Source organism: Anoplophora glabripennis, unplaced genomic scaffold (assembly GCF_000390285.2).
Source record: "Anoplophora glabripennis isolate ALB-LARVAE unplaced genomic scaffold, Agla_2.0 scaffold147, whole genome shotgun sequence".
In the NCBI taxonomy this organism is placed as follows: domain Eukaryota; kingdom Metazoa; phylum Arthropoda; class Insecta; order Coleoptera; family Cerambycidae; genus Anoplophora; species Anoplophora glabripennis.
In genome coordinates this window covers 63,734-77,240 of record NW_019416251.1, presented here as the reverse complement: position 1 = coordinate 77,240, position 13,507 = coordinate 63,734, and the positions used below count along the sequence as shown (strand labels likewise).

Here is a 13,507-nt window from a genome sequence, read left to right as displayed (position 1 = left end):
CCAACTCCCGACTTTTACGGCCGTCGTCTGGTTCGGGGGCTCATAATTCGTTCTTTAAAAGCTCCAAACAGTCATCCCCGTGTAACAACTTGTACAGAACTAAGCCAGTTAGAAACCCCTACTAATTGCGGCTGTCTGACATTTACAGACGGGAAGTTCCATCAACTGCCCTCGGGAGAACTGCTCATCCATAATCTGGAGTTCAGTGACCAGTTCCCCACGTACCGCTGCAGGACCATGCACCGGCTCAGCCGGCAGGTCGTCGTGAGCAGCCCTGCCAACGTCAGAATTACCGGTAAGTAAATGTTCTAGTTGTTGTATCAGAAATTTGTCTACCTTTTTTGTCTTATAAGCGTCACAAAATAGTAAAGAGTCTAACGTATTTATTTCTTTTATTTGTTTATTTATTTTTATCTGTTAGAGTCATCGGGGCGCTAACCTGTTAAAAAAATGATACAATCCAACAAGACGAACCCTTTTCCAAGAGCAATAACAGAATTGGAATTAGAATCGCCACACAAAGGGAAATTATGTTTTCCTTCAATCTACCATTGCCTCGATTTAAAAATGAGGCAATTTAAAATCCACTTGAAAGCACTTTTTATCCATAAAAGATAATAACGCCAAGTTGCGTCCCTCTTCTGGCTTCATAACTTAACTCGAGGGAGCCCGTTCCTAAATTGGGGTGATGATATTCAATGAATAGTATATAAAAGTTCTGAGGCTACATGAAGTATGGAGGATATTAAATTAGAAACTCATCTCTGCCTACATCGGGCGTATCTCCATTTATCTGTCGTTCCTTTTGGATATTTGCTACCAAAAATTGCCACAAGGGGTAAAATATATGTTTGTAGATACGTATAACTGATATTTCTTATATAAAAGCTTAAATAATAATCATTAACAGCTAAAGAGTTACTGGGCGAGTTGCCACGTCATCGGTATAGGCTTGTTGACGTATATCAGATGTAAATTAAAGCACGTTTTGTCAGAAACTGGTTAAATATCAAATTTAAAAATCCACTATCAGAATTAAACTAAAAGTTTTTAATTTTTATGTCAACTGATCATTTCTGAATACATATCTACTTGGTGCTAAATACTGTACGTCCTTTCAAGTGAGGGCCGATGTGATTTATTTGATTGCTGCTCCAGTGATCCAGTGGCTGCTGGATGACATTCGTTGAGTTTTTGGTAAAAAATTTAGTTATAATTTATCGTTTTGTGTGATGATGCATTATCGTAGTGCAAAATCTAAGAATTGTCCTTTCATAAATCTGGTCTTTTACGGGGATACTCACCCTTTTTCTCTCCCTCTCTCTTTCCCTCTCTCTCTTTCCATCTCTCCATCCCTCTCTCTCTTTCCATCTCTCCATCCCTCTCTCTCCCTTTCCCCCTCTTTCTCCCTTTCTCCCTCTTTTTCCCTTTCTCCCTTTCTTCCTCTCTCTCTCTCTCTCCCTCCCTCCCTCCCTCTCTCTTTCTCTCTCCCCTTCTCTTTCTCCCTCTATCACTCCCCTCTTTCTTTCTCTCGTTCTCTCTCCCCCTCTTCCTCTCTCTCTCTTTCCCCTCTTCCTCTCTCTCTTCTCTTCCTCTCTCTCTCTCCCTCCCCCTCTTCCCCTCGAATCGAACCGGTTGCAGTGACTGTCATGGCTAATGCGCCTTATCGTCGTCGATGAATTAGGTGAAATCATAGCATGGTTGAATGGAAATCATCTTGAATACATAGACGCGATATTAATTATTCAATTATTGCACAAAAAANAATATTTAATTCGCAAATTTCGAATACTTTTTTGACAGATTATATATGTATAGTTATTTACAATATGCCCGCTACTGGTTTCCAATAACGCACTATTATTACGTCGATAAATCTTATGAACTATACGAATATATAACTGGATCCAGCGCAAACGTTGCTTTACTTCAAGATAGAACTGACTGCAGCCTCGACACAATGCAACTCGTTCCATGAGTAGCTCACAGAGATTGATTGTCGGCCTTTATAACAAATTAATTGACTATTAAATTCCTAATATCTGCGAATCATACATTGTGTCAAAGGAAACGTGCCTCTCGGTTATTAACTGGTACAATTCCACTCCGTTGTCGATGATTACGTGTTACCCAGTTCACCTTAGTTCCACACAATACAAAATTTATTCTCAGATTCGTTTGTTTCAGAACATCGAGGTATTGTGTCTCCAGTGATAGTGGAGAATTCGGGCACGGTGACTGTGGCCCAAGACGAAGGGGCGGCACTGATTTGTATTGCTCAAGGATGCCCGGCTCCCGAATACAGGTAAATTATTAAGTGTCTCACGGTTTTTGCTAACAGCTGGTACCACGACTCCAGCCGGTGTTTTTATTGTCTGTAATCGAATCCGTTTGTTCAAATTTGGCAACTTATTCTTTCAATTGTTTCATTCGTGGCGTTCCTTCTAACGAAAATTCCACATAATTTGGGCACAGTCTCAGCTACACACTCTCCGTACTTGTAATGAACATGTGTCCCTGCAAAATGCTGCCAACTTTTCCATCTAAAACTAAAAGTCTAACACACTTTGAATATTATTTATTTTCAAATTACAAAGCTACACTCATTTTTAAACTGGACGATACTAAATGTAATATTTTTCCATTACGTTAGACGCAATGACATTCACTTGTGATGCACGTCTCCTTACTCGTAGGAAATAAATTTATTTGGTAACATTTTATCGTTTCGTATTTTTCGCTACGTAATTAATGACATATGGCGCCGCGAAAGTATCAGTGCGGAATTTTTTAATTACCGTATTAAAATAGAGTCCGGCACAAAGCTTTGTCATTAATTTCAACATCAAAGTTCACATATTTACTGCACCGGCGTTAACAGTAGCGGATGACGTCAGCCGTTGCCAGGGAAACATCTTTTTCACTAGGTTTTATTATTCCGCCTAATTGGCATTGCACTTAATTGTGTATTTTTTTCCATCCATCCGTGTACCTGTGCAATTCCCTCTCATAAGCGAAATATTATACATCGGATGGATTGATGTAATGAACAAGCAACAACATGTTATTGTGTTACATGTTCTGCGTATTAAAAAAATATCTAATAACGCGGTGATGTTAACATTATTTAGAATTGGGTTATTACTGGGATGGACGCTATTTCTATACACGACGCTGAACAATACCGAGTTGTTTGTGTTCTAATGAGGACCGTGTAGGACATATGTCAGACCCCAATCATAAAACAGGTCTCCCAATAGGTATAGAATGGAGATATTGCGGCGCAAGTTCGTCCTTAAGCTTTCCCTAAATATTTTATGTTTTCGATTTACTCTGATAAATTATTCACCCAATTCCATTCCCCTAACAGGCGGTGTTTTGGATTTAGTAGAACAGGGAAAGTCTTGATATGCCGGATAACTTCCGATATGGTCTTTTGCCTTCAGAGTTATGTTTTTAAAAATTAGTTTTTTATTGTCCAATTTATGACAACTCGGTGGATCATATCTTTTGTTTCTAGTTCTTAAATCTTTTATCGATTTGAAGAATTTCTATTACACACCTGAAGTAACAGTTTTTCTTCATCACAGCAAGACCAAATCTTCTTGGTCAACAAAACACCAGCTCCGTTTCTCATTCTCCTTGGTTTACTTTGAATTGTTGTTGACATTGTCAGAAATACTCTTCAAACAACCCATTCCAATATGGAACTAATATCTTTGAACTGCTGATAGTCAATTTTTTTTATCGGTTACTCAAAGAAAATATACTATTTTGAGTGTTGTATACTAACTCCCCTTTACAGGTGGTACAACCACGCCGGTTTAGAACCAAGCTTGATCATACCAGGGCCCAGAGTTAGACAGCTTGGACCAGTCCTCGCTATCGAGGCCGTAACTTCAGAGGATGGTAAGTTCGCAATAATTAAATATTTTTTTAAGTCACTTCTCTTTTTCGTATAAAATATGTCCCTTTGGAAAATTACTGCTGCTGGTATTTGTATGAACTAAACCATCACAGTTTAAACATCATTGGAAAATTTCTTACCAAAAATCCATACACGGGCCCACAAACAGAAATCGAAAATTCCTTTTTCCCAGACTAGGTACCCTTTATGTTTTCGGGGTCGCTGATCACGGTCCCAGTGTCCATATGACCCCATCACGTCTGAAGGTCAAATGAAAGTCAAACGCATTAACTCGAATGATACAATTTTTGGTACTCGGATTCTGAAAGAGCTAAAAAATTTTACGTTCAAATACGCTTGGACTTGTTGGTCGCACCGACATCTGAAGGTCATCTAAAGGTCAAATCCTTCTTTTGATCTCTCTCGGCTGATATCTTAGCTAGGAATGGGTGTCGAACCAGTTGACCTTCATGTTTTTGAGGTAGCTGGTCACGATCCCGGTATTCATATGATACATCACGTCTAGGTCAAGGTTAAATGAAGGTCACATACATTAACTCGGATTATACAATTTTTTTGACCGCGAATTCTGAAAGAGCGGAAAGTTATTTGCAGGTCATATGTAGTTTAAATCCTCGTTTTTGCGATCTCGGCTGATAAGTCGTCTGGGAAGCAAGATATCAGATTAATGACCTCTACAAATCAGAATCTGGGATTAAAAAAATTGTATCATTCGAGTTAATGTGTTTGACCTTCATTTAGCCTTGATCTAGACGTGATGGGGTCATATGGACACCGAGATCGTCTGGGAAAAGGAACATTTCGATTTCTGTTTGTGGGCCTGTGTTATTTAATTTGAACGATATTAAATTAACAACCTTTGGTTATTCTCCCGACTGCACAAAATAAAATATAATATCAATTTATAAGATGCCACTGAAGGTTAAAAATAATGCTTTGCTTTTTTTTGCCACACAAAAAAAAGTTGTCTGTATTTTTCATGCGACATTTGTTATCCGTAGTATTTTTGCCTCCTGATCACGAATCCGGTGTCAGAATTGAGCTGTCATATCATAGGAATTTTCTAACCTCAAAAAACAGATCAAAAATAGCATAAATTCGCGAAAAAGTACTAGGAAAAATACAAACAATTTTTTTTTCTATATTCAAATGTTCATTTATATGGTTAAGACCCCGTCGAACGTGAATCTGCGGTCAGAATTGATGGTTCTTTTTCTAACCTCAAAAAAAAGGGAGTCAGTTAAGGTCAGACATCACGAATTTTCAAAAAATAACAGATTCGCGCCGAATTTGGTATACGGGGGTTTTCGGGGTCGCTGATCACAGATCCGAGGTCAATTTTGCAAAATTCAAGATGGCGGATCCAAGATGGGTGATCAAAATTTAAAAAAATAACACATTCGGGCCGAATTTGGTATACGGGGGTTCTCTAAGTCGCTAATAACGAATCCGAAATCAGATTTACAAAATACGTTTTTAAAAATCTACTGTATGACCTGAGATTAGGCAGAAAACCCGTGAATAGATCTTTTACAGGAAAAAGAACAAGATATAGCCGAGAAAAGAAGGTTAGAACACGACTGGGTACTCAGGTTACGAAGTAAACAAAAATATTACAAAATGAATTTCGCAATTCTGATATCAAATTCGTAATCAGCGACCCGAAAACCCCCGTATATCAAAGAGTGTCCGCAAAAAACCTGTGATTTTCGCCAATTTTTTCACAATTCGCAGAGAATTAAAAAAAAATACATAAAAATATGTTATTGGTCACAAATTACTTGTCGTAAAAAACTGAAATTAGCATAACTTTTAGTATTTTGAAAATTTTTAAAATCACCCCTACTTAGGGGTTGAAAAAATGCAAAAAATGAAGAATTTGAATATTAAAAATTCATATAAAAACTATTAGCATGTGAATTATCTTAATATATTTTTTTTTGGAAATTTTACAATTATTTCTGATATTCTCTATTTTTGGGGATGATTCCACCCCCTAAGCGCGCTTAAGGGTAGATTTTCTAATTCAACATGCTTATTTTAGTCATGAGAATAAATCTTTTTCTGTATCAAGAATTATTCGATAGAAAAATTCACATGCTAATAGTTTTCATATTTATTGGTGATATTCAGTTCTTTATTTTGGGTGTCTTTTCAACCCCTAAATAGAGGTGATTTTTGAAAATTTTCAAAAAACTAAAAGTTACGCTCATCTTAATTTTTTACGACGAATAATTTGAGACCAAATACATATTTTTATCTATTTTCTTTAGTTCTCTATGAATTCTGAAAAAAACGAGCGATTTTTGCGGTCACTTTTTGGCCCTAATCTGTTATTTTTTGAAGATTTGGTGCCATCTTGGATCCGCCATCTGAAATTTTGTAAAATTGGCCTCGGATCCGTGATCAGCGACCCCGAAAACCTCCGGATACCAAATTTGGCGCGAATCTGTTATTTTTTGAAAATTCGTGATATCTGACCTTTATTGATCCGTTTTTTTGAGGTTAGAAAAAGAACCATCAATTCTGACCGCGGATTCACATTCGGCGGGGTATGAACCATATAAATGAACATTTGAATATAGAAAAAAAATTGTTTGTATATTTCCTAGCACTTTTTCGCGAATTTTTGCTATTTTTGACCTGTTTTTTGAGGTTAGGAAATTCCTGTGATGTGATAACTCAATTCTGACACCGGATTCGTACATTTTTTTTTGTGTGTGGCTGTGTAATTTGAGACAAAACCGTACCCCTATTTCTTCCGATAAATTCCACCACCTCCTATTGATTCATGCCCATCAAATCCTCCAACTGGGGAAATCTGTTAAGAACCGGCACCCCCCCCGATTCTCACGCATTATATATGCGTCTGTCGGCTGGATATTATCTCGCGTGGAGCCGCGTCGCCGATCCATCAGCCTCGAGATAAACACCTCCGACGCCGCAGATTAACCCAATTATCCCATCTGCTTGTTCCAGGGGGGCCCTACCGGTGTTCGGCGTCGAACGCGGGCGGCGAATCCAGCGCAGAGTTGCGATTAATCGTCTCCACGCCCCTGCACGTAGAGATCTCGCCGCCGCTGATGAGCGTCCACATGGGAGGCACCGCCGAGTTCAGGTAACGAGAAGAAACACAATTTCTCTGCTAATACTTGACAGTTCGTCAGCACGTGGCGCCACCTACTTGAATCGGTGAATTAAATAACTGCGGCGGGAATTTCGAAAATTCTATTTGTATGTTTTATTTTGTGACAAACATTTAGTCGTACTAGTCTGTTCAGCGGCGAGGTGTGAAAATTACGATGGAAAATTAAAGAATAATCAGTTTTCGCGGCGGAATTTGTGAAAATAAAGTTACAATGTGTGTCTAAACGTAGTTTCCAAAAATATTTGTATTACGTCCTTGTAGATGCGTGGTGTCCGCCCAAAGTGGTGGCCCGCACCTCGTCACGTGGTACAAAGACGGCAGACAGCTCCCAAGCACGGGTAGAGGGTCCAGCGAAACTCTCATCGTGAACAACATAGGGAGGGAAGACAGGGGAATGTATCAGTGCGTCGTCAGGAGGGCTGAAGGGGACACTGCCCAGGCAGCAGCTGAACTGCAATTGGGGGGTAAGTTTGCGTAGTGGTAGGATAACGTTTTTGTTCTTGTCTTAGTCTTCATCTTGATCTAAATCTTTGAAAGAGAAATAATATTGATGTAAAACTTGAAAGGGGCAGAATCAGGTATTAAGCTTGTACAAGGACGATACCGGACTTGTATATTTTAACGTTTCGTTTAATCCTTGGAATCAAGCCATATTTTAAAATACGTGGAATCATGGATACAAAGCAAAAAGACTTAAATTTTCCAAATCATCTTTAATTACGTTGATTATTGGAAACATTTAAAAAATAACTGTTTCAAAAATAAAGTGTACAAAGAATTGATCATTATTTTTATGAGTTGAATTTTTTCACTACAGTTTCCAAAGTCTCTTTAGTGTTTTTAAATGAAGTAACAAAAATAGACGTATTAGGTTATGCTTGCAGCAAAATGGAAATTATTTCGAGAATATTTTTTAAATTTAATTTTGCATTCCTTGTTTTTCGTTTGTATTAAATTTTATTTTAGATAAATAACTTTACCTAATACATGTCCCATAGGAATAAGTTATCAAACATTTTTCATTAATTAATAGCAAATTATTCTTAATGTTATTAAATTACCAGCTTATTGACATAAAGTGTCAATTTATTAATATGATAAATAACAATTTATTTGTTATGGCATCCGCCTACTTTATTTTTACAAATTTTCGCAATTACCCCTTTAGTGAACGATGACGCGTCTAATTTTTTTTACTAGAAAGCTATCGGTTTTATCGAAAAATTACAATAGGTAAAAAAGTTGGGCAATAAATCAGTCTCCCCAATAAATATTTTTAAATAAATAATTTGCCTCATATAAAAAATGTCTAATAAAATATTGCAATGGGGTTAACTGTTTCACTCCTTTATAAAATACATCGAAAAAATATTGAAAAGTTGTCTCCCTGTCAGTAGGATGCTCATACCAAGTTTCGTGTCTCTAGCATTCCTCATGTTAAAGAAAAAAATTAAAATGTGAATTTCAATCCCCTCCTTTAAGAGGGTATATCGCCTTAGGGGTGCAACTTTCATATAAGGTATTTTTACTTCAATCCTCTTATTTTTGGCTGTACATTCACTGGTACCATTTTTGCTACTTCATTTAAAAACACCCTGTATAAGTCTACATATTAACTCGATATTTCCAAGTATTTGCTTTTTAATATAACGCAAACGGACAATTTTTTTTACCTCTGTTTTCAGACGCCCCCCCGATACTGCTCTACAGTTTCATAGAGCAAACACTTCAGCAAGGACCGGCAGTATCCTTGAAATGTAGCGCTTCTGGGAATCCAACTCCTCAGATATCCTGGTCCCTGGATGGTTTCCCTCTGCCCAGTCATGGAAGGTAAAACTATATATTTTCAGTAAATAAACGTTTTAGATCGGCGCCCACCATGTATAAGTAATAACCGTGCTGCCATCCTGCGGACGTTCTTGATAACTAGTGTGAATTGCACGTCAAATAATATTTGGCGATTTGTGTTTCGTGCAGTTAATAGTAGGTGGCGTTTTGTACAAATCCTTTAATCTAGCGTCAAAATTAAATCAATTTTTGGAAATTTTCTTTTCTACTCTACATCGGGACCTTCTTCCAAGAACTTCTTTAAGTCGCACTTGTTCTTTATAATTTCTTTAATTTGTTCTTTCAACAGTAAACTTTCTAGCCAACTTTCTGGATATGCATGATAACCGTAGCTCCTACAAAATTTCGACCGAAAGATCTAAAAACTACAATCTTAGAGCTTCAGAATGCTTTTTTTTTTAATTCCCCATACGACCATTTTTCACCTAAATACAGTCTGTCAAAAATCACAGAAAATTATCGGAAATTCTTTTGACCCTTTAACTGTTTGCATTAACGTAGAAAAATATTGTTGAATACAAAGTTTGGTTTGGTTTGTCAGCTACAGAGTTCGCAATTTTCGTACAAAATATGGTTTAATTAGTGATCTTAAACACACTGGTCCTTCAGCAAGTCGTTCAACACAAAACATCGAAGCAGTGCGTGAGAGAGTGTTGCTGAGAGTCCAGAAACAACAATTGTTAATTATAAACCTGTATTTCCTATCAAAATCGTTTCTTTCGTGAATTTTAGGACAACCCCAGCTAGGCAACCAATTTTACGAGTACGCTAAGATATAAAACCATTGTGGCAGTATCTCTGACACCAGATGGCGCGTTCGAGTGTCGTATTCCCTTAATTAACGGGGTTTCCTAAGTTCTCCTCGTTGTTATTATTATTTTAAAGATTGGTGGTTCGTTAGTAAAATTTTGTTATTGTTTACGTTGGAAACTGTTCCGAGTTCTGGAAATAGGAACGAAAGAACTCTTTTGCTTTAATTTTCACTTTGTGTACCAGTTATGAGTTCGTAAACTGTGAGAAACTAACCACTCAATAGTTCCCAACTAAGTTGCCGAGTTAACCCGACTGAAATCACTTACAGATTTTCCTATATGTCTGGAATAATGATGACGTCAATGAATTGAAACGATTTTAAACTTCGATACTTAGAGCTATTCAAAATACGATTCCCTTAGTAAAGTTTTTTTCAACTCTGCTGATTTTTTTTGGTATTCCAATCTTGTTTTTTATCGAATCGGCCGCATATCTCTCGCTGTAGCAGGCGACTTTTATCCACCACGTCGCACAGTGGGAAATATTGGAAAAAATTCGAGCCAAGCGTCAAAACTAATCAAATAGTACTGATTTTTTTTTATTCTTTCCGAAATTACCTGTACTATATAGTTCCAGTGAGGTAATTGGAATATATGCCTAGAATTTTTTCAAAATGGCCGAGTAATCTCTAGCCTCAGACTCGATCTTTCGAAGTTTGATATATTCGGTATTTAAATATGAAAATAAAGGAAAATTATGTACTAAAGGCTGCCAAACAAAAAAAATCATAAACATTAACCATATTCTTAAATCATGAATCTATACCCAAAACATAACCTCCAATTTATAAATCTTAACCTAAAACGAACATACTCAATTTTTTCTAAACCTGTGAGTATAAATCCATAAAAATGGTACTTTTGAGTATGCAACCAATATTTTTGCATCACTTTAACTCAAATTCATAGGAAGTTGACCAGGAAAGCTGAAAACCTAACCTCAAATCTAAAATAATTAAATTAAAAATCCACAGAAACAATATATTTTCTTCCACAAAGGATATGATTGGTTCAAAAAGACATTCTGCAATATATGTTTTCCATTGTGCACACCTAAAATTTAAATCCAAAAAACGTAACCTTAAAGGACTAGAACCTAACCTCAGATGTTTAAAATTTAAGCTAAAAATAAAAAAAGCACAGTTACAAAATTTAGGTTCAAGGATTTTTTTTCGTAAAATGGATTGGTTTGTTTGCTTTTTTTATTTTTAGCTTAAATTTTAAATATTTGAGGTTAGGTTCTAGTCCTTTAAGGTTACGTTTCATGGATTTAAATTTTAGGTATACACAGGAAAATATATATTGCAGAATGTCTTTTTGAAGCAATCATATCCTTTGTGGAAGAAAATATATTATTTCTGTGGATTTTTAACTTAATTATTTTGGATTTGAGGTTAGGTTTTCAGGTTTCCTGGCAAGCTTCCTATAATTTGAGTTAAAGTTATGCAAAAATATTGGTTGCACACTCAAAAGTACCATTTTTATGGATTTATACTTAGAGGTTTAGAAAAATTGAGTATGTTCGTTTTAGGTTAAGATTTATAAATTGGAGGTTATGTTTTGGGTCTAGATTCATGATGTAGGAATATGTTTAATGTTTATGATTTTTTTTTCTTTGGCGGCCTTTAGTATCTACATAGTTTTCTTTTTTATTTCATTTTTAGATACCGAATATGTCAAACTTCGTATGATCGAGTTTGAGGCTAGAGATTACTCGGTCATTTTGAAAGAAGAGCGCCAGAAGAAAGGGCCCTAGCCGGCGGGGCCCAGCCAGGACAAAAGGAGGTCCCACAAAGCGCCTACACCGGTCGCATTTGCGGTCGGGGTAGACGACGGATGGGGCCCACCTATGAAGGCTGTCCAGGCCTACACGAGATGAGGCAGGATAAAGAGGGATAATCCCCCTCGATTCCAAATCATTGAGGCCAATTTCTAGCCATGGAATAATGGCGCGTGGCGGTCATTTTGAAAAAATTCTAGGCATATATTCCAATTACCTTACCGGAACTTTATAGTACAGGTAATTTCGGAAAGAATAACAAAATCAGTACTATTTGATTAGTTTTGACGCGTGGCTCGAATTTTTTCCAATATTTCCCACTGTGCGACGTTTCAATGTCATGACACTCATGATATTAAGATCTCCGGTATCTGCCAATAGCGTTGCGGATGTTCATCTAAAACAGCACGCTTTGCAGATTTTGAGACCTGGCAATTTGAGGCAGGATGCTAGTTGGCTTGGTATTTTTATCTAAGTAATGGAATTTATCCCAACAATTTGATTGGTGCCCTTTTCTTTCTTATAGAATAAAAACAATCAACTCTTTGTTACGTGTGAAGGTCTCAACAACACATTTGGTGAAATATTCCTCCTCCTGAGTATAAATCACAAATTTTCTACTTATAAAGTGTTTTTGACCACATCATCCAAAACTTTCTTTTTACTTTCCAACACCATAAAATATTCACTTTGGGCAAAACAAAATTTTAATCACGACGACATTCCTGAACAAATTCATAAATTCATTCAGGAATAACTGGGATAAACTGACAGATGCAAAGCTGCAGTAAAAACGACCTGTGCGACTGTACCATTGACGCGTCCGGAAAATTCCAAACGATGTTCGTGTGATTTACAATTTCGTCCCGAGGGCATCCCGCGGTTTCCTATAACGGCTCCCCTTAATGGTTATGGACTGCGCCGGTCTTCCGAGACAGGTTTTTGTTTTAATCATGCACGGTCCACTTATCTTCATTAGCGTTATTTATACCTATCTCTAGTCTTGGGTTACACTAATAAACAGGCTTTCCCGAGGAGTTCTGTTTCGCCGAGGCTCCGGTGTATTTCTTAATTATCCGCTTCTGCTTACCCCGCGTCTCTAATCCGCTGCGACTGTATTTACGAGCGCGTTACAAAGGCGTGTATTAAGTGAAGGTGTGCTACCTCTTCATTATTATTTAATTGTACGGGGTGGTGAGGAATTCTCTTTCCGTCGCGGATTCGAAACTAGCGAGGAACGCAAGGAACTATATTTCGTGTCATTGTTGAAGGGGGGAAAGACAATTATCGCCTGCCGGTTCAGACGTTAAGAAATCGTTCGGATAATAAGGGTAGATGTTGTATCATACGCTCCTTTTTACCATAAAACTTACATATAGACCAGGAAAAAAAAGAGACACGAAAAAATCCCTATCCGCGAGATTATTGTAAAATTGTCTAAAGGAACATAATACAAGACATCTCTCATCGCGTGAGTCAAAAAATTTTATTAGCTAACTTTTCTATTTAAACAAATAAGTGAGGAAAACAGTTTTTTCACTTTGTAGGGAAAACCGTCAATTTTAGCGAAAAGTGACTCACAGACAACTTGTAGCGAATAAAATTATCTACAAAATGATGATTTTTTTTTAATTTACAAAAATGTCACAATAATTATTGTTAAACGGAATATTAATTAAAATTTCAATTTCGGAATTATTTTACTATTATTAAATAAATAATGAAGCTATCGTTCATCAAAAAGTTATTTTTTTACTTATTCAGCCAAAGTAAACTTATTTTTTCAATATTTTGTTAGCTATTTAATTACGATTTAAATGTACAATTAAAGTAAAAATTCACAAAATATTTTCAAATTATTATTTCTTATAAAAATAGAAAAAATTTAAAATTTTCAATTGTATTATATTGCATTATATCTATTATTGAAAATATTTGTGATAAATATTTTTTGAATTAATTTTGATTATGTTGCAAAGATTCATATGATA

At 36.4% G+C, this 13,507-nt stretch overlaps 1 protein-coding gene across 1 annotated transcript in view; it reads left to right on the top strand.

Annotated features, from left to right (window-relative positions):
* The window catches only part of LOC108909607 (Down syndrome cell adhesion molecule-like protein Dscam2), a 151,551-nt gene that overhangs the window by 95,679 nt on the left and 42,365 nt on the right, over positions 1-13,507 (top strand). The window contains exons 5-10 of the mRNA XM_018713990.1: positions 149-295; positions 2,188-2,305; positions 3,806-3,909; positions 6,908-7,046; positions 7,338-7,540; positions 8,762-8,906. Coding sequence (XP_018569506.1) covers positions 149-295; positions 2,188-2,305; positions 3,806-3,909; positions 6,908-7,046; positions 7,338-7,540; positions 8,762-8,906 — 856 coding nt within the window. The remainder of the gene's footprint in view (positions 1-148; positions 296-2,187; positions 2,306-3,805; positions 3,910-6,907; positions 7,047-7,337; positions 7,541-8,761; positions 8,907-13,507) is intronic.